Source organism: Rhinoderma darwinii, chromosome 7, assembly GCF_050947455.1.
Source record: "Rhinoderma darwinii isolate aRhiDar2 chromosome 7, aRhiDar2.hap1, whole genome shotgun sequence".
NCBI classification, from domain to species: domain Eukaryota; kingdom Metazoa; phylum Chordata; class Amphibia; order Anura; family Rhinodermatidae; genus Rhinoderma; species Rhinoderma darwinii.
The window spans coordinates 92,975,841-92,998,373 of record NC_134693.1 but is presented as its reverse complement, the minus strand read 5'-3'; the positions used below and the strand labels follow the sequence as shown (position 1 = coordinate 92,998,373).

Genomic DNA, 22,533 nt, shown 5'->3' with positions numbered 1-22,533 from the left:
TTATATATATATATATATATATATATATTTGAATTGTGCACAGAGAAATAAAGTATTTGATCCCCTACCAACCATTAAGAGTTCAGCCTCCTCCAGACCAGTTACACGCTCCAAATCAACTTGGTGCCTGCATTAAAGACAGCTGTCTTAAATGGTCACCTGTATAAAAGACTCCTGTCCACAGACTCATTTAATCAGTCTGACTCTAACCTCTACAACATGGGCAAGACCAAAGAGCTTTCTAAGGATGTCAGGGATAAGATCATAGACCTGCACAAGGCTGGAATGGGCTACAAAACCATAGGTAAAACGCTGGGTGAGAAGGAGACAACTGTTGGGGCAATAGTAAGAAAATGGAAGACATACAAAATGACTGTCAATCGACATCGATCTGGGGCTCCATGCAAAATCTCACCTCGTGGGGTATCCTTGATTCTGAGGAAGGTGAGAGCTCAGCCGAAAACTACACGGGGGGAACTTGTTAATGATCTCAAGGCAGCTTGGACCATTGGTAACACATTACGCCGTAATGGATTAAAATCCTGCAGTGCCCGCAAGGTCCCCCTGCTCAAGAAGGCACATGTACAGGCCCGTCTGAAGTTTGCAAATGAACATCTGGATGATTCTGAGAGTGATTGGGAGATGGTGCTGTGGTCAGATGAGACTAAAATCAAGTTCTTTGGCATTAACTCAACTCGCCGTGTTTGGAGGAAGAGAAATGCTGCCTATGACCCAAAGAACTCTGTCAAGCATGGAGGTGGAAACATTATGTTTTGGGGGTGTTTCTCTGCTAAGAGCACAGGACTACTTCACCGCATCAATGGGAGAATGGATGGAGCCATGTACCATCAAATCCTGAGTGACAACCTCCTTCCCTCCACCAGGACATTAAAAATGGCTCATGGCTGGGTCTTCCAGCACGACAATGACTCGAAACATACAGCCAAGGCAACAAAGGAGTGGCTCAAAAAGAAGCACATTAAGGTCATGGAGTGGCCTAGCCAGTCTCCAGACCTTAATCCCATCGAAAACTTATGGAGGGAGCTGAAGATCCGAGTTGCCAAGCGACAGCTTCGAAATTTTAATGATTTACAGATGATCTGCAAAGAGGAGTGGGCCAAAATTCCATCTAACATGTGTGCACACCTCATCATCAACTACAAAAAACGTCTGACTGCTGTGCTTGCCAACAAGGGTTTTGCCACCAAGTATTAAGTCTTGTTTGCCAAAGGGATCAAATACTTATTTCTCTGTGCACAATGCAAATAAATATATATAATTTTGACTATGTGATTTTCTGTTGTTTTTTTTTAGATAATCTATCTCTCACTGGTAAAATTAACCTAGCCTAAAAATTCTAGACTGTTCATGACTGACAGTGGGCAAACTTACAAAATCAGCAAGCGATCAAATACTTATTTCCTTCACTGTATATGACAGATAAGTATTCAAAAGTTTGATCCTTCCCTTTACTCACATAAAAAAGGAGGGCATGGAGCAGGGCCCGCCCTAGGATAGATGGCGCCCTGTGCGAAATGATCTTTCAGCGCCCCACCCCATCATAAAAAAAAAAAAAAAAAATGCCCCATAAAAAAATTATAATGCCCCTTTAGTGCCCCCATACAGTATAATAATAATATAATATATTACAACCCCTTCAAGGACACAGTAATTTGTCCTCTAATTGTGCCCACAGTATTATGCCATCTGTAGTACCCCTACACGGTATAATGTCCGCTTAGTGGACCCCACGCAGTATAGTGCCCCCTGTAGATTTTGCCATATAGCCTCCCTGTAGACAGTGCCATAATCCCCCACCTCCTTTTTGTAGATCGTGCCATACAGCCCCCCCACCTCCCCATTGTAGACAGTGCCATACAGAACCCCCACCTCCCCCTTGTAGACAGTACCCCCCAAACAAAAACTAAAATTGTACTCACCTAGGCCCCGTTCCCATGACAAACTGAGCTGCCCCACGGCGTGATCCTGTAGCCTGGTACAGAGTTTCCCAACCTTTTTGGACTTGAGGCAGCACTGGATAAATAAAATTCTCAGGGCACCCCTACCAAAATTGTTTCGAAAAAGACAGAAAATGCCTAAGAACAACCACTACACTCGTAGGGTATGTTCACACACGTTTTTTGTAAGGCAAAAAAAAAAATCTGACTCAAAATTCCTTCAGGAACTGACAGAGTTGTGCGACCTTTTTTTTGTGTTTTTTCTTAATCCGTTGAAGCAAATGCAAATGACGGCCCCCCCACTCACAGATTCCCCCTGTAGGTTGCGCCGCACAGCCCACAGCCCCCTGGTTGGTAGTGCCACACTGCCCACAGCCCCCTTGTAGGTAGTGCAAGGACTACGAAATGACCCTGGTAGCTGGCGGGCAATAGACTTTCAGAAAAGGAAAACTGTGCAGGAGCACACAAAATACCCAGCTTTTCCAGCTATCAAATAAATGTGTGGAAATAAACTAAGATATAACTTTTATTTAGTCGGAGTAAAGGATTAATCCTTTTAGCTAGATTAAATAAAAGTTATATCTTAGTTTATTTCCATACATTTATTTGATAGCCGGGAAAGCTGGGTATTTTGTGTGCTCCTGTACAATTGTCCTTTTTTGTAGGTAATACCCGTGTGGCCGGGGGTTCCACTCCTGGAGCGCTCCTTGATGTCTCTGACATATATGAAAAGTGACATCAGGGGAAACTCCTGAAGCGGAATCCCGTCCACAGTCTGCAACGCTGTGACCGGGGATTTCGCTTCAGGAGTTTCCCCAGATGATGTTTCTGTCCATATATGGACAGAAACATCAAGGAGCGCTCCAGGAGCGGAATCCCCGGCCACATGGGGATTCCGCTCCTTCAGGGAGCTACAGTAGCGCTAGTAGATAGCAGAGCAGGGAGATACCTCCCTGCTCTGCTATAGTGCCGTCGCTACCATTATAGCAGCGGCTGCTAGTGGCGCCACCGCCCTCATACCCGGTGTCACCGCTAGCAGCCCCTATGGCTGCTAAAGCGGTAGCGACGGCCACTAAGTGAAGAAGCGCCCGGGCAGAAAGGCGAATGCCTAAGGCCGGCCCTGGGTGCAGTTAGCGAGTGCCACCTGACCCGCTGGTAGTTGCAACGGCACGGGGATACACACGCTCGCTGGCGCCCCTCTTGCAGTGTGGCGGCTGGTGCCCTGTGCGACCGCACTGGTCGAACATATCTAAGGCCGGCCATGGCATGGAGTTAGGCACCACAGCGGGAACCTGACAACAGAGCCATGTCTCACAGACTGAGGGTGTTGGCAAGACATTCCTACCCATACATTACCAACTTTATAAGAAAATTAGCTTTTTCATTATAATTTTGTGGATGAATTGCAAAGTGACCCTAAATTCAAACTTCTTCTAGCCTGGACAAATTTTACCATCCAGCCAGAAGTGCAATCCCATTCTCTACCATGTGGGAAAGTGATGTGACAACCACTACTACACATTTCTGGCTCCAGCGGTTGTCAGAATTATCTAAGTTCAGACCATGCAGTATGAATTTAGCTTTTCGATACACTGTAATATTCGAGCAAGTGCTTGTTTTGCATCTCAGTTCCGTAAAGATTTTGCTTTAGATATTCTGACTAAGGCCTGATTCACACTGCGTTTTAACCCTTCTGTCAAAGGGATACGTTGAGAGGATTCCCGAAGTATACCTTCAATGGAAGGTAGCAACTTACTCCACTGTCAAAGCATAATGGCTGGGTGTCCCGCTACTGGAGCAGCCCCGGACGTCTTTGTCCATATCTGGACATTTACGTCAGGGGCATCTCCAGTCCCAAAGTCCCCGGCAAAAGCGTTACCAATGCTCTGACTGGGGACTCTGTATTTGAAAGCCCCTGGCATCACACACACACACACTAATTATATATATATATATACACACACACACACATATACACACACACACACACACACACACCAGGGGTTTCCCCAGGTCCGGAATCCCAGGGCCGAGCAGTACTTAATGGTCTTTCCGGGGACGCCAGCCCTGGGGGAGCTCTCCGAGGTATAGACCTAGGCTTCCACGTTAAAAAAAATAAAATTGTATCTCTCAGGATGGAATAGCATAGTTTACTATGTTATTCCATCCTCAAAAAAATACAAAAAAAACGTATTGCCATCTACAGCCCGACGAAGGCCAGAAAGACACTCTTGATCTCCGCCGGGCTAATGGTGCCCTATGTTTATCGTGTGCGTTGGGAGTTTTCCCGATGTACACGATAAATGTAGGGCGCAAATGTGATGTGAAACAGGACTAATATGAAGATTATACAGACGAACGTATAATACGTCCGTGCAACGCACGTGATTTTCAAGCGCGTCGCACGGACCTTTGTTAGTCAATGGGGCCGTTCAGACTGTCTGTGATTTTAATGCAGAGCATGTCCGCTGCGTAGAACTCACGACGTGTCCTATATTTGCCCGTTTTTCGCGCATCACGCACCCATTGAAGTCAATGGGTGTGTGAAAAGCGCGCTACAGTAGTCAAAACTGTGAATGAAAACAGAAAAGCACCATGTGCTTTTCTGTTTACAAACATAAAAACAGAGTGTCGTAATGATGGCGGCTGCGCGAAAATCACGCATCATATGCTGCTGACACATGGAGCTTTTATGGACCTTTTGCGCGCGCAAAACGCTGAGTTTTTTGCACGCGCAAAACGCACATGCTCGTGTGAATCCGGCCTAACAAAGCCCAGTTGGTAAAAAGTAAAAACACGCCCAGTTGGTCATTAAGAAACTAATTAACAAATCTAAAATTGCTCATAACTGATCGGATTAGAGCGCCGATCAGATTATGTATGAGATAGGGCATTTATAATCTGGTGACCGAGCCTCTTTAAGTTATTTTCTACTTACATGGTCGGAAGTTACAAAAGGCAGCGGGAACAGAAAAAGATAGAACGGGGTTTAGGGGGCGCCCTGTTCTAGAGATAGGTGCGGGTCCCAGAGATGGGACCCGCATCTGACATTTATAGCATATCCTGTGGATACGCCATAAATGTCCCTGATGTGGAAATCCCTTTAACCCCTTCCCGCTCCTTGACGTACTATTACGTCATGGCAGCTGTATCGTTCGCGCTCCATGCCGTAATAGTACGTCTCGGGAATAACGGCCGTTTCGGCCGTCCTCCCGACACATACAGGAGCTGTGACAGCTGCTGTCTTGTTCAGCAGCTGTCACAGCTCCTACAGCGGGGACCGATCGCTGTGTCCCCGCTGATTAACCCCTTAAAAGCCGCGTTCTATAGAGATCGCGGCTTTTTAGGGGTTAAGCTGCCATCGCCGGCCTGCTACGCGATAGCGGCCGGCGATGGTGACTATGGCAACCGGACACCAAACAATGGCGTCCGGCTATGCCATAGACGGAAGCCTAGTGGGTCCTGACAACCACTATGCTTGCTGTCAGTGAGTAGCTGACAGTTCTAATACACTGCACTACGCATGTAGTGCAGTGTATTAGAATAGCGATCAGGGCCTCCTGCCCTCATGTCCCCTAGTGGGACAAAGTAATAAAGTAAAAAAAAAAGTTTAAAAAAGATGTGTAAAAATAAGAAAATAAAAGATTTAAAAGTATTAAAAGTAAAAATCCCCCTTTTCCCTTATCAGTCCTTTATTATTAATAAAAATATATAAAAAAACAAATAAACTATACATAATTGGTATCGCCGCGTCCGTAACGGCCTGAACTACAAAATTATTTCATTATTTATCCCGTGCGGTGAACGCCGTAAAATAAAATAATAATAAACCGAACCACAATCACAATTCTTTGGTCACTTCACCTCCCAAAAAATGGAATAAAAAGAGATCAAAAAGTCGCATGTACCTAAAAATGGTACTGATCGAAACTACAGGTCGTTACGCAAAAAATAAGTCCTCGCACGGCTTTATTGATTGAAAAATAAAAACGTTATGGCTCTTAGAATAAGGGAACACAAAAAGTGAATGATTGTTTACAAAACGTATTTTATTGTGCAAACGCCATAAGACATAAAAAAAAACTATAAACATCTGGTATCGCCGTAATCGTATCGCCCCGCAGAATAAAGTGAATATGCCATTTATAGCGCACGGTGCACGCAGTAAAAAAAAAGAAAAAAAAGCAATTGTAGAATTGCAGTTTTTTAGTCACCACGCCACTTAAAAATAGAATAAAAACTGATCAAAAAGTCACATGCACCCCAAGAAAACTACAATGGATTCCTCAAGGGGTCTAGTTTCCAAATTGGGGTCACTTTTGGGGGGTTCCCAATGTTTTGGCACCACAAGACCTCTTCAAACCGGACATGGTGCCTAATAAAAAAGAGGCCTCAAAATCCACTAGGTGCTCCTTTGCTTCGGAGGCCGGTGCTTCAGTCCATTACCGCACTAGGGCCACATGTGGGATATTTCTCAAAACTGCAGAATCTGGGCAATAAGTATAGAGTTGCGTTTCTGTGATAAATCCTTTTGTGTTATAAAAAAAATGGTATAAAGAGGATTTTCTGACAAAAAAAAAATGTAAATTTCACCTCTACTTTGCTCTAAATTTTTGTGAAACACCTAAAGGGTTCATAAACTTTCTACATGCTGTTGTGAATACTTTGAGGGGTCTAGTTTCTAAAATGGGGTATTTGATAGGGGTTTCTAATATATGGGCCCCTCAAAGCAACTTCAGAACTGAACTGGAACCTAAAAAAATAAATAAATGAGGCAATACTTCGCTTCTTACATTATACTGATAATGAGCCGTGCCCACCCCGAGATGACCCCAGTTTTGACCGTTTGTATAAACGGAGACCCCTATTAGACCGTTTCAGTGCCCGGTTTTCCCAAGCATACACGCCCGAGAAGTGTATTAGTATTGATGAGTCCCTGGTACATTTTCAAGGGAGGGTTCAATTCCGCGAGTACCTGCTGGGTAAGAGGGCAAGGTATGGCGTGAAGATGTATAAGCTGTGAGAGTGCATCAGGGTATACCTACAGGTTTAGGATATATGAAGGAAAGGCCACCCCCAAACCAGACTGCATCCTGGACTACAATAGGTACATGGGAGGGATGGACTTGTAAGATCAAGCCCTGAAGCCCTACAGCGCCATGCGGTGTGGTATAAGAAGCTGGCCGGGCACATCATACAGATGGCATTGTACAATGCGTACATGCTACGTCGATGTGCAGGCCAGACGGGAACTTTCCTGGAATTTCAAGAGGTGATTATCAAGAACCTAATCTTTAGGGACCAAGAAGGGGGGGCACCCAGTACTTCTGGAAGCGAGCCCACACGCATCGTACCAGGGCAACACTTTCCAGGAGAAGTTCCCCAAACTGGCAAGAAGGGAAAAAGTCAAAAGAGGTGCAAAGTCTGCTATAAGAGGGGGATAAGGGATGACACAATATATCAATGTGACACGTGTCCCGAATAACCAGAGCTCTGTATGAAAGTGTTTTAAAATTTATCATACATCCCTTGGTTTATAATTTACCCCAATTTTACTTACCCTGATGCACTCCACACAGCTTATCCCCCCTCGTCTTTCCCCTCTGGGCCCTGCTGTGTGTCCAGGCAGCTGATAACAGCCACATGTAGGGTATTGCCATACCCGGGAGAACCCACATTACAGTTTATGGGGTGTAGGTCTCCGGTCAAAATGCTCACTACACCTCTAGATGAATGCCTTAAGGGTGTAGTTTTTAAAACGGGGTCACTTCTTTCGGGTTTCAACTGTACTGGTACCTCAGGGGCTTCTGCATACATGACTTCGCACTAGAAAATCCCCAGTAGGCCAAATGGTGGTCCTTTCCCTCTGAGCCCTCCCATGGGCCCAAACGGCAGTTTATCACAACAAATGGGGTATTGCGGCACTCAGAACAAATTGCGCAACAGAATGGGGTATTTTGTTTCTTGTGAAAATAAGAAATTTTCAGCCAAAACTACATATTATTTGAAAAAAAAAAATTTTGTTTTCATTCCCAGCCCAATTCAAATAAGTTCTGTGAAAAAACTATGGGGTCAAAATGGTCACAACACCCATAAATGAATTCCTTGAGGGGTGTAGTTTCCAAAATGGGGTCATTTGTGGTGGGTTTCTATTGCTTTGATACCTCTGGGGCTCTGCAAATGCGACATGGCACCCGAAAACCAATCCAGCAAAATCTGTACTCCAAAGAACACACAGCGCTCCTTCCCTTCTGAGGCCTCCCATGGGCCCAAACGGCAGTTTATTGCCACAAATGGGGTATTGATGCACTCAGGAGAAATTGGGCAACAAAATTGAGTATTTTGTTCCCTGTGAAAATAAGAAATTTTGGTAAAAAATTACATCTTATTGGAAAAAATGTCATTTTTTTAATGTCACAGCCCAATTGAAATAGGTGCTGTGAAAAAACTGTGTGGTCAAAATGCTAACAACAACCATAAATGAATTCCTTGAGGGGTGTAGTTTCCAAAATGGGGTCACTTTTGGTGGGTTTCCATTGCTTTGATACCTCTGAGGCTCTGCAAATGCGACATGGCACCCGAAAACCAATCCAACAAAATCTGGACTCCAACAAACATATAGCGCTCCTTTCCTTCTGAGCCCTCCCATGGGCCCAAACAGCAGTTTATCACCACAAATGGGGTATTGCCACACTAAGGACAAATTGGGCAACAAAATGGGGTATTTTGTTCCCTGTGAAATTAAGAAATTTTGATCACAAATGACATTTTATTTGAAAAAATGACATTTTTTTCATTTCAGAGCCCAATTCAAATACGTGCTGTGAAAAAACTGTGCGGTCAAAATGGTAACAACAACCCTAAATGAATTCCTTTAGGGGTGTAGTTTCCAAAATGGGGTCACTATTGGGGGATTCCTACTGTTTTGACACCTCAACACCTCTTCAAACCTGGCATGCTGCCTAAAATATATTCTAATAAAAAAAAAAAAGGACTCCAAATGCACTAGGTGCTTCTTTGCTTCTAGGGCTTGTGTTTTAGTCCACGAGCGCAGTAGGGCCACATGTGGGACATTTCTAAAAACTGCAGAATCTGGACAATACATATTTAGTAGTGTTTCTCTGGTAAAACCTTCTGTGTTACAGAAAAAAAAATGAATAAAATTGAAATTCAGCAAGAAAAATGAAATTTGCAAATTTCACCTCCACTTTGCTTTAAATTCCTGTGAAATGCCTGAAGGGTTAAAAAACTTTCTAACTGCTGTTTTGAATACTTTGAGGGGTCTAGTCTTTAAAATGGGGTGTTTTATCAGGGTTTCTAATACATAGGCCCCACAAAGCCACTTCAGAACTCAAGAGGTACCTTAAAAAAAAGGCTTTTGAAATTTTCTTAAAAATATGAGAAATTGCTGTTTATGTTCTAAGCCTTGTAACGTCCAAGAAAAATAAAAGAATGTTCAAAAAACGATGCCAATCTAAAGTAGACATATGGGAAATGTGAACTAGTAACTATTTTGGGTGGTATAACCGTCTGTTTTACAAGCAGATGCATTTAAATTCTGAAAAATGCAATTTTTTCAAAATTTTCTCTAAATTTTGCAATTTTTCACCAATAAACACTAAATATATCGACCAAATTTTACCACGAACATGAAGCCCAATGTGTCACGAGAAAACAATCTCAGAATCGCTTGGGTAGGTTTAAGCATTCCGAAGTCATTACCACATAAAGTGAAATATGTCAGATTTGAAAAATGGGCTCTGAGCCTTAAGGCCAAAACTAGGCTGCGTCCTTAAGGGGTTAAAGAGCTATAACTTTATCTTTCTGTCGACATAGCTGTACAAGGGCTTTTCTTTTTTCAGGATTAATTGTATTTTTTAATGGCACCAATTTGTGGTACGTATAATTTTTAGAATGACGTAACTTTTTTTTGGGGGGGGGGGGGGAATAAACTGCAAATCCGCCATTGTTTTATGCGTTTTAAATTTACGCCGTTCACTGTGTGGTGTAAATAACATGTTACCTTTTTTCTACGGGTCAGTATGATTTATGATGATACCACATATGCATAGTTTTTTTTTATGTTTTACTACTTTTGCACAATAAAAACACATTTGAACTAAAATAATTTGTTTTTTTGGATCTTCGCTTTCCAAGAGTCTTAACTTTTTTAGTTATGTGTGGGCTTGTTTTTTCACGAGACGTAGTGCTTTTTCGGGGTTCATGGGACTTCTTGATTAACTTTTATTACTTTTCGGGGGGCAATGGAAAAAAAATAGCAATTCCACCATAGTTTTTGGCGTTTTTTATACGGCGTTCACCTTGCGGTTTAAATTACATGTTAACTATTGTTTGGGTCATTACGGTCGAGGCGATACCATATGTGTGTACTTTTATTTATTTTTTACTAAATAAAACCACTTTTTAATGGAAAAAATGTTTTGTTTTTTTTTAACTGTGCACCGTTATCATTTTAATTTAATATTAATTACTTATTTTTTTCAGTCCCACTAGGGGACTTCACTGTGCGATCTTTTGATCACAGATAGGCTGGATTCACAAGAGCATGTTCGGTCCGTCCCGGAACGAACACACTGCAGGGAGCTCGGCTCCTAGCATCATAGTTATGTACGACGCTAGGAGTCCCTGCCTCTCTGCGGGACAACTGTCCCGTACTGTAATCATGTGCAGTGTGTTCGTTCCGGGACTTGCGGCCCAAATACGTTCCGTCCTTTACGGACCGAACATGCTCGTGTGAATCCAGCCATATAATGCTTTGGTATACTTAATATATACCAAAGCATTATTGCCCGTCATTGTAAAACTGACGAGCAAATTATTATGACGTGCCCCTGGCACATCCTAATAGACATATATGGGGGGCATGTTTTACACACTGCACCCACACTTCATGCATCACTCACGTTCCTGACCCTTTTAGTACTGCCCCCTATATTTTACACTTTATTCACCACTCACTATACTCAGTACTGCCCCCTATATTTCACACATATTATTACTACTTGCACATTATACACTATTCATTTACTTTTTACTACATATCCCATGCACCACATGCCACTCCCCTGAAGGCTAGTGGGAGTGGCTATTATTTAAACACACCTGTGCACTTTCCTTCAGCAGCATTTTTGACCTGGCTGCGTCCTGTTGGGATTATACCTGCCCAATTTGTGAGTATGGCCATTTTTTGTGTTTTTAATATATGGGGGGCAGGCCTTGGGCCGCCGCCTGCCATAACAACCAATCGGAGGCCCGCGATTGCATTTGCGGGCCGCCGATGCGTGGCAGGGGGAGCTCCCTCCCTCTGTAAGCAAGTTAAATGCCTTGGTCGCTATTGTTAGCAGCATTTAACGGGTTAAAGCAGGACAACCGAGCACCCGCTTCAGCCTGAACGGGACAGCTGTCAAACGACGACGCGTAAATTACAGGTCGTCTGCACAGTACGTCGGCAAACCCATTCAAATGAATGGGCAGATGTTTGCCGACGTATTGTAGCCTTATTTTCAGACGTAAAACGAGGCATAATACGCCTCATTTACGGCTGAAAATAGGTCATGTGAATCCAGCCTAAGGGGTTAAGGGTTATTAATTTGCTAGTCTTCTAACTGACAGAATAAAAGATGACTGGCCGACTATCTAATGTTTATGGGGGTCTCCCGACTCTCCACCAACGGCAGATGTCGGGGGAAAGAAGGATCGGACAATTGGCCAAGCCGAGCATTAATTTTTCTATGGGGTCAGGAGGAATTGCGGTCAGCCGAACGAGCGTTTGGCCAACAGCTCTCTAAGGTGTATGGCCACATTAAGTTGCCGATCTGATCCCACAGTAAGGTGTCTTTACACATTACAGTGGGATCAGATTGGGGGAAAGGAGAATCAGCCACTGTAATGTCCGCAGTCTCCTCTCATCTTGCCGATGCCAGCACATACCTGAGGTGACCACTAGGGTGAGCACGCGCAAGCTCAGTCACGGCCTTAAATGGCCAGCTTGTACATGTTTCGAATTGTCTAATGACCCTGGAGTATTGGAAGGGCCCTGCCCCTTCACTCATTGCCTGAGCGTTGTTGTGTTTTCCTATGTCAGTCTAGCATATGGTCCCCTAGTGTTTTCCTGTTCCCAGTGTTCCCGTTCCTGCTACCTGTATCCTGTGCGACCTTGATCCTGTGCCTTAAAAGAGTTGGAGTCGTGTTGTGTTACACCACGCCTTGTGTCTGCTGCCAAGGTCCCATCGGAGCCTAGCCACCGCTACTGTCTGTGCTACCAAATGTACCCTTGCTCGGACTATAGACGTTACTTAGTACACTGTTTGGCCAGCTGCTATCCCGATACGGCCCAGTTGGTCCACATACCCACAGATCGCCACAGCCACTTTGGATTTCAACATGGCCAATTCATTGATCTCACGGGCGACAGCGGTGTCTGGCAGTGGCATTCTCTCCTCTCGCAGTGAAATAAACATGCAAACTTGGCTGAGCTGAGGGTGCATTTTCATGTTGGAGCCAGAAGGAATAACGGTCGGTTGAACAAGCATTCGACCGACAGTTATTAAATCTGTACGGCCACTTTTTTTGCACTCTAAGGGTATGTGCACACACACTAATTACGTCCGTAAATGACGGACATATTTCGGCCGCAAGTACCGGACCGAACACAGTGCAGGGAGCCGGGCTCCTAGCATCATACTTCTGTACGATGCTAGGAGTCCCTGCCTCGCTGCAGGACAACTGTCCAGTACTGAAAACATGATTACAGTACGGGACAGTTGTCCTGCAGCGAGGCAGGGACTCCTAGCATCGTACATAAGTATGATGCTAGGAGCCCGGCTCCCTGCACTGTGTTCGGTCCGGTACTTGCGGCCGAAATACGTCCGTCAATTACGGACGTAATTAGTGTGTGTGCACATACCCTTAGCTAGTGGTTAGCTGACACAGTAAAGATTTCCAGGCTCTGAAAGGGGATAAAATTAGTTATGAGCTGAAAGACTTTACGTTCTGTAATGGCACTAAACATGTGGACAAGGTATGAAACCACTGAACACAATGAAATAAGCAGCCAATGGGTAAAATATCTGCCACTAGTCACCAGATAATTGGCAATGCAAATACTAATAATTAAAGGGGTTATCCGGGCTGTTTTTTTTTTTTTTTAGACAATCACTGGTAGTGCCGTCGGGGTGTCAGCGCTAAATTGCCGGGGAAAGAACTGTTTTTTTTTGTTAATTTATCTAATTTGCAGCCACTGGAAAAATATTTCAGAATCCGGATGACCCTTTTAACATCACCTCCCAGCACGCCCTGGCAGCCACAGCTGAAAATCTACAGGTTGTAGTCCACTGCTTTAGGCTATGTTCCCATGTTGCGGTGTGATGTGGAAAAAGTCTACTTCTACAGAAGTGGTGCAAACAGTTTACACAAATGTAGGAAATTTGTGTGTTAACCACAGGATAGAGCTTACCTATTCTGAGCATCCTTCCAATGCCGCCCTTGCAGATGTGATGTCACGGAATGGAATTATACTGGGACTGGACCCACGTGGAAACAACCGGGAGCACAAGGGCTAGTTCACACAGTTTTTTGCAGGAGGAAAATTCCTCCTGCAGAATCTGCTCCAGGCGTTTTTTGCACAGTGGTTTGACAAAAATGTGTCAAAACACTCGTCGAGGCATTTTTTTTTTGTCTCCCACTGATTGAAATGGGGTTTTGGAGGCGGAAACCGCTTCAAGATAGGTCATGTCGCTTCTTTTTACCGCGAGGCGGTTTTTCCGCTCGCGGTAAAAAACCGCCTCCGATTGAAATCAATGGGAGGCATTTTCGGCCGTTTTTGGTGGAGCGGTTTCCGCGCCAAAAAAACTCAGTGTGAACAGCACCTAACAGGGGAAGGATTAGAATTAGAGATCACTAGAGAAAAGTTGTATTATTTATCAGGTTCTCAAAAAAAGCAGTTTCATGAACATTTCTATATGAAAACACACTGAAAAAATGCAAGCAAACTGCTGTATGAGGCCTATTATGTCTCTCATAACCAAATTGGATATAAAAATAAATAAATTCATTGGAGAATCATAGATCTCATTAAACGAACTCCCCGGAAATGAACTTTACACCATGACAAGTGAGATTTTGTCTTCATTTCTTCCGTGTTAGTCTTCTACCTGAAGGGTCAGTAGTTCAGTGCTGAGCAAAGACTGTCTACAGGGGAGTCTGCGGGGCTTTACGTTAACTTCCTATGCTTTTATTCTTATTACGCTGAAGCAACAGCTGTTATACATAAAGTTATTTCATATGAAGAAAAATCACATGCTTTGTAATTTAGCTCCTGCGTTAATCAGGTCACAAGAGAATTTGGTCAGGGACTGCAGTCCAGAGTGATATATATGTACAGAGATCATGCATTGATACAGACAGGATTACAAACACAAATAGCTTTAGTAATTTCCCATGACAAAAGAAGAGTGTACGTAAACAAACATCGCTTCTGCCACACATTGTACATCCATGAACTAGGCACATTTATCCACCCATGCCGCTCATCTTGGCACACTGGATGGCTAGTGCCCAGCCACAGAAGAAATGGTGGTTTCCTTACACTGCAGTCTCAGAAGTCTGTCACTGAAGATAAAATATTACAATAGAGTATATTAGGAAATTAGAGCCCCATTCATACCCCTTTGCTATAAATTGCAGAAGAGCCTCTTTAAAGCATGTGAAAGTTGTTTCTTGAGCAGGTTTCCAGTCAACACGAGGTCAGGAGCGAATATAGGCTGGATTCACACGAGCATGTTACGTCCGTAATGGACGGAATGTATTTCGGCCGGAAGTCCCGGACCAAACACAGTGCAGGGAGCCGGGCTCTAGCGTCATACTTATGTATGACGCTAGGAGTCCCTGCCTCGCTGCAGGACAACTGTCCCGTACTGTAATCATGTCCATTACGGACGTAACATGGTCGTGTGAATCCAGCCTAATAGAGCAGGCTTCAGCAGAGGCCTATAAGAAAATGGCAGGGAAAACTCAAGATCTGGGTAGACCACTAAGGACCCATCATGCACATGGCAGAGAGGCTGCATGGTGCAATATGATAACAGAGCCATGTGCAGGAGGCTTAATTGCAGCACATACAATCCCTTCTGTACTATGGAGCTGTAGGAAATCTGTTGTACAATGCTCCATATGTCAGAACACCTATAGCATGTAATAAAGCATGCCATCATTTTTTTTTCTGTTGTATTTGCATGGAATCCATCAGAAAAACCCTCTATATGAAATCAGAGGCATACGGAGGTACAGCAAAGCCCCGTGAGTTTCCATGGGTACCCTATTACGATTCCGTACAATGCATGAGGAAAAAGTTGCAGTAGTTTTTTGTATAATGCAGGAAAGATAGTCACAACAGGAAAAGACATAACAGGGTTTCTACATAGAACGTAGATCATTGCAGAAGTACTGTGGCTAGTTTTATATACGGAAGGTTGAATACTACCAGACTGAAAAGTATTGAAAAACTCCAGGAAACTACATATAACGTTTTTTTGACCATAGAACTGTATGTGCCACTCTAAGGCCCCATGCACACAGCCATGCCCGTAATCATGGCCCGCGATTGCGGGCACGGCCGGCCGCATTTTTTAGGTCGTGCTCTCATACAAGGTATGGGAGCACGGGCCGTAAAATGCAAAAGAATGTACTTGTTCCATAATTTTCTGAACATTTCTACAGCACGGACACCCATCCATAGCGATACGGAAAGGTGTCTGCGGCCAATTGAACTGAATGGGTCCGTAATTGCGGACCGTATTACGGTACAGAATTACAGAGAGTTTTTACGGTCGTGTGCAGGCCATAGGCTATGTTCACACTGAGTTTTTTGCAGGAGGAAAATTCCTCCTGCAAAAACTGCTCCAGACGGTTTTTGCACAGTGGTTTGACAAAAACTCGTCAAAACACTCGTCGAGGCGTTTTTTGCCGCTTTCTGACTGATTGAAATGGGGTTTTGAAGACGGAAACCGCCTCAAGATGGGTCATGACGAGTCTTTTTACCACGAAGCGTTTTTTTCACTCGCGGTAAAAAACTCGACCAAATCCCATTGAAATCAATGGGAGGCATTTTTGGGCGGTTTTTGATGTTTTGCGGTGCGGTTTCCGCGTCAAAAAAACTCGTCAAAAAACTCTGTGTGAACAGGGCCTTAGGGTAGGTTCACATGTAGCTTAAAGAGGCTCTGTCACCAGATTTTCAAACCCCTATCTCGTATTGCAGCAGATCGGCGCTGCAATGTAGATAACCGTAACGTTTTTGTTTTTTTTTCAAAAACGAGCATTTTTGGCCAAGTTATGCGCATTTTTATATTTATGCAAATGAGGCTTTCTTAAGTACAACTGGGCGTGTTTAAAGTTAAGTCCAAGTGGGCGTGTATTGTGTGTGTACATCTGGGCGTTTTTACTTGTTTTACTAGCTGGGCGTTGTGAATGGAAGTGTATGATGCTGACGAATCAGCATCATCCACGTCTCTTCGTTAACACCCAGCTTCTGGCAGTGCACAGACACACAGCGTGTTCTCCAGAGATCACGCTGTGACGTCACTTCCTGCCCCAGGTCCTGCATCGTGTCGGACGAGCGAGGACACATCGGCACCAGGCGACAGAGGCTACATCGACTTACCTGCAAACGCCGATGCTGCTGCAGAATCAACTGTAGCCTCTGTCGCCTGGTGCCGATGTGTCCTCGCTCGTCCGACACGATGCAGGACCTGGGGCAGGAAGTGACGTCACAGCGTGATCTCTGGAGAACACGCTGTGTGTCTGTGCACTGCCAGAAGCTGGGTGGTAACGAAGAGAAGTGGATGATGCTGATTCGTCAGCATCATACACTTCTATTCACAACGCCCAGCTAGTAAAACAAGTAAAAACGCCCAGATGTACACACACAATACACGCCCACTTGGACTTAAGAAAGCCTCATTTGCATAAATATAAAAATGCTCATAACTTGGCCAAAAATGCTCGTTTTTGAAAAAAACAAAACGTTACTGTAATCTACATTGCAGCGCCGATCTGCTGCAATACGAGATAGGGGTTTGAAAATCTGGTAACAGAGCCTCTTTAAACATCCGCAACATAATACAGTAGGAGCAAAGTGGATGAGATTTTAACAAATCTCAACACGCTGCGTAAATGACGAGTGGAAAAACCGCTCAGAAATTTACCTGTGGTTCCTTTTTTTTAATCCACAGCAGGTCAATTGGATTTGTGTAATCGCTGCTTTTGTGTTGCGGATTTTCCCCATTGAATTCAATGGAAAGGTACACATGTTGCGGTTTTTTTGCAGCGGAAAAGCTGCGATTCCACCACAAAAATTGCAACTCAGAAAAAAATAAGTACTTACCAGAATCCTATGCTTCTTCATCCAGGCCACTCACCTGGATCGGCTGCAGCGGTCACATGGTCTAAGACGTCATCCCAGGAGGCTGGCCTGTAGCAGGTCAGAGGGCAAGTATGTGTTTTTGTTTTTTTTAGCGTGCAGTTTTCCGTTGCAGACCTTCTGGCCGAAAAACTGCACTACAATTTGGTGCGGTTTTTCGGACGGAATTCCCTATGGCCACTAAGGAGCATGTGTGGTGTACTTTTATCATAGCCTTAAGATTATTTTTTTCTGCAACAGTTTGATCCTTAGAACAGATGTTGGGGATACTGGTGTATTGGTATACATATATAGTGTACTCATGGACGAGGAAACGCTACATGGATCCTTGTATGTAAACAAATACAACAGCATCTATAGCTGTGGTCCCAACAATCTGCCGTCGGGGTCCAAATTGCTACAGATTATATGTTATACATCCATCCAGTTTCCCAGAGAAAGTCTAAGGACAAGTAGTGCTGCATGTCTGTTTAGTAAAGTAATCACCTTGTGACGTGGATTGTAACAGTGAAGAGTCTCTATGAAGTCAATGCTGGGTTATCTAATGAATGGTCACACCTTGGCCCATTTTTAGATAAATCTTTACCACCATACTGAAGTAGTCCTTACTCTGGGGACAACGAACCCTCAAAGCCTCTGTAGAAAGAAAGATATAATCATATATTTATATTCACCTACCTCAAACTGAAATTTGCTGTCGTTAGAAGCATCATCATATATTGTCTTTTCCCATTACGGTAATAGCAGATATCATAATATCATTTATACTCATCAATTAGGTATTAAACATAGAAGTCTGAGAAAGGGTCCAAAGAAGTCAACGGACTGACAAGGGTCCAACAAAAAAAATAGAGCGCTTCATATAACACAGGACAAACTTCTGACTGAGCCTTATGGCATATAGAAAACGTCCCAATAGGGAATCCCATGCCTATGTTCACCTTTAAATGGATCCCAGGAAAAGGAAGACAAACTTTTCTTCAAGAAAGGTGTCCCTTCTTCCCCGTGCTCGAATCGTTCCCATTTTTGGTAAGAAAACAAAATACGAAGAGAATAGGAATGTGAAACGTTCCAATACAGGAGCCCTGCACAGAGACATCTTCTGCTTTTTGCAGATCTGAGACTGCTCAGAACTCCTTCTACCAAACATACACGCCTCCTGCATGTTACTTACAATAAGATACAGACAACACCCAAGGAAAAACAGGAATGTTACGCAAGGAATGTTACACACACTCCTCTCCGGAAGACAACGCTAACAACATGACTTCATCTGGGAGCAATCAGCAAGGAAAACAGAGCAAGAGACAGAAAATCCTTCCTCCTTTTATACATGTTACACAATTATTAGAATGGAAGCTCGTCACCGCCACATTGTGCTACCCAGCCGTACCTACTCTTACAGCGCCAAACGTGCCCGTAACAGTCTAATGGCACCTAATGCCTAGGTACACAACATGGGACTAAGGGGAGCATGGATCGGTATGGTCATGGATGCCAGCGTTGTCTAGAAGTGTTGTGACCAGTCTAAGTGCCACATTCATGAACCCAGCGCACATGGGTGGCCAGCCAGAGCTGTCAGGCATTTCTTATCTGTGAAGGGACTATGACAGCACTGACTGTTCACATGAGAGCACTGTATTTCCAGGATAAGAATATGGTGTATTGCGGTGATAAATATGTTGCATTACGGTAAATTATGTAACCACGCCCATTTCTGACACCACAAATAAAAGTATTTCAGAGTTGATGGCGGGTTCCCAAAACATGTCAGAGCTCCTTTATTAATATAGAGCACGTGCGACATTTTATGGAGCACAATACATACATTACACTGGATGAGCGCAGCGGATACAAAGACGTAAATCCACATTTAAATATATGAAGTTCTTGGATTACATTGTGCCTTGTCAAAGTGATATCCTTGGAAGAGCCTTCCTTCATGTTCACACAACATAAAAATATTTACTAACAGTACTACCAGACTACACCAGGCAGACACAAGAGAACAACAGCATGTACTCCCCCCACTTACCAATGTGTGACGTGAGTCTACTGTACACAACACGCCTACTGCACAGATCATCAGAACAACGTTCCCCAGCCTGCTGTAGGACTACTACTGCCAGCAAGTCCCAAAACCAGCTGGAGAGCCACAGGTTGCAGAGCACGGCCGTCCCCGGATGTACACAGCGATCACACAGACACCAAGCTCTCGTGTGACCTCCGTGTAAACATAGCCACAAAGCGCCCTCCCGCACGATTTTTAGTATCATACAATTCCGCCCGCACACAGCGGCGTTGAGGGGCGGCACATGGGGGCACGTTGCGCCTTACCTGCAGTGCTGTGGGACGAGGGGCCTGGAGGTCCCTGGAGCTGCCTTGTGCTTGACGGAGGGAGTGCTCAGATCTGCTGAGTTGTAATGTTACAGTTTCCTGGAATTACTCACTCACAGATTCCTTTCATTCATAAAAACACAGTCATGCACTGACGTCATCCCTAAGGCGGGGCCTACGACTGTCACATGATGGCAGCAGTGATGTCATTTAGCTGCTTGACTGAGTTTTAAAGGGGCAATGGAACTTTAGGACGGTATTATCCACATTGCAGTGCAGGTGGCTGCATGATCCGTTGCTGTCTAGGAGCAGACTTTTCAGCCTGGGGAGAAAGTTCAAGTAGTGTCTACAATGGAATTACTGATAGGAGTTCTAGAAAATGAAAAACAGACTGAGGCAGAGCCCCTAAGTGGACTGATTTTGCCAGTAAAGGACCTTATTTCTTGGCTTTTCAGCTAAAAATCACTATATTCTGAGAACTGTCTGAATTGAACCACTTGAATACTGCTGAATAACTTAAAGAGGCTCTGTCACCAGATTTTGCAACCCCTATCTGCTATTGCAGCAGATAGGCGCTGCAATGCAGATTACAGTAACGTTTTTATTTTTAAAAAACGAGCATTTTTGGCCAAGTTATGACCATTTTTGTAGTTATGCAAATGAGGCTTGCAAAAGTCCAAGTGGGCGTGTTTAAAAGTAAAAGTCCAAGTGGGCGTGTATTATGTGCGTACATCGGGGCGTTTTTAATACTTTTACTAGCTGGGCGTTCTGATGAGAAGTAGCTACATCTACTTACCTGCAAACGCTGATGCTGCTGCAGAATCAACTGAAGCCTCTGGTGCCGATGTGTCCTCGCTCGTCTGACACGATGCAGGACCTGTGAGTGACGTCACAGCGTGATCCGGCAGAAGCTGGGCGTTCTGAAGAGAAGTGGATGATACTTCTCATCAGAACGCCCAGCTAGTAAAAGTATTAAAAACGCCCCTCGCTCAACGGCCCTCCCTCGTTTCTGGCAGTGGAGCTTGAATGAGTCGCTCCTGCGGGACCCGACGGTGGTATCGGACATTCGTAGGGACTTAGTGGAGTATTTTACCATGAATGCTTTGCCGAGGGTTGAACCTTTTTACATTTGGGAGGCACACAAATGTGTGATGCGCGGTTCCTTTATTCGTATTGGTTCCAAACTAAAGAAGAAGTGGACGGCACACCTCCTGGACTTATTGTCCCGTATACACAGTTTGTAACAGTACCATAAGGTATCCCAGGATCGGGTTGTGGGGGCGTAGCTGGGGCAGTTGAGAGTGCAGGTCCGTTCGCTCTGTCTTTCCAAGGCTAGGGCCTCCTTAGTTAAGTGCCGGCGGCATTTTTGCGAATTTAGTAACAAACCAGGTAGGGAGTGGGCACTTAGGAAAGCACATTCTCACACTTATGTCCCCCATGTTCAAAGCTCACACAATAGGCGCCTGCAGCTCCCACAAGACATCTCGGAGGCCTTCCGTGCCTATTACGACTCTTTGTATAATCTCCCTCGGGTACCTTCTTCTCCGGATGGCGGCAGCCACTTGGAGAATATTGAGGCGTATCTCCTGTCTACGGGGATGAAATGAACCCCTCCGGAGGCTATTGCTGCCCTGGAGGCTCCTATTTCCTGGGAAGAGTTGTCTTGGGCACTGAAGGACTCGCCCATGGGGAAGGCACCGGGCCCGGATGGCCTGCCTTTCCAATATTATAAGGTTTGCTCAGATCTTCTCTCGCCCCATTTCCTACATTGAGGGCCCACATCACGGTGATACCCAAAGAGGGGAAGGATCCATCCATGTGCCAAAATTATCACCCCATTTCTCTGTTAAATGTTGATCTGAAGCTCTTTGCTAAGATTCTGGCCCATAGACTGTCCCCACTGCTGCATACCATGATACATAGTGACCAGGTGGGTTTGATGACCCTCAGGGAGGCACGAGATAATACAACTCGGGCAATTAACCTTATGTATCAAGCGGCTGTTTCGGCCCTTCCCACTTGCTTTCTGACGACGGATGCGGAGAAGGCCTTAAACAGAGTTAATTGGGATTTTATGCTGGCCACTTTGCGGTATGTGGAATTGGGCGCAAATATGTTGCAATGGATTTCTGGTCTATACTCCTCCACATCGGCTCAGGTTAAGGTCAACAGATATTTCTCCTCCTCACTCGCTATCTCCAATGGTACGAGGCACGGTTGTCCCTTGTCCCCGTTAATTTTCATTTTATATTTGGAGCCTTTTTTGAGCCATATTCGCTCCAATCCGGATATAGCTGGTGTGGCCTTGGGAGGTAGGTCCCACAAGGTCGCTGCTTATGCGGATGACCCGCTCTTCTTTCTCACGGCTCCCAGGATCTCTTTGCCTAACCTGATGGTGGAGCTGGATAGATACTCTAAATTGTCCAACTTTAAGATCAACTACCAGAAGTCGGAAGCTCTGAATATCTCGTTGCCACAGACCCTGATGGATGATTTGTCTGAGTCCTTCTCCTTTAAATGGGCTAGGAATTCGCTTAAATATTTGGGGGACCGGCTTCCCAACGATCTGTGTCGCCTTTATGCGGTGAACTTCCCTCCGCTACTTCAACGCGTAAAGAGCGACTTGGATTCTTGGACGACGGGCACCTTTACCTGGTTTGGCAGGTGTGCCATATTTAAAATGAATATTTTGCCACGGATCTTGTACCTTTTTCAGGCGCTGCCGGTCCACATCCTACGCCCATTCTTTCAAGCTCTGCTGTCTCTACTTCACAAGTTCATATGGATGGGGAAACCCGCGCG

At 44.6% G+C, this 22,533-nt stretch overlaps 1 protein-coding gene across 4 annotated transcripts in view; it reads right to left on the bottom strand.

Annotated features, from left to right (window-relative positions):
- Positions 1–19,894, bottom strand: part of MAFF (MAF bZIP transcription factor F) — an 88,502-nt gene extending 68,608 nt beyond the window's left edge. Inside the window, exons 1-2 of one of the 4 annotated variants that reach the window (XM_075833688.1) lie at positions 19,430–19,498; positions 17,881–18,030 (exon numbers count right to left, since the gene is read on the bottom strand). Coding sequence is in view for 1 of the 4 variants with exons in the window: in XM_075833686.1 (XP_075689801.1) it covers positions 19,430–19,480 (51 nt within the window). In the remaining 3 variants the exon portion in view is untranslated. Of the gene's footprint in view, positions 1–17,880; positions 18,031–19,429; positions 19,572–19,731 lie in introns of those variants that run through there. The other 3 variants (XM_075833687.1, XM_075833686.1, XM_075833689.1) reach the window with 3 other exon arrangements.
- Between the last annotated feature and the right edge of the window lie 2,639 nt (positions 19,895–22,533).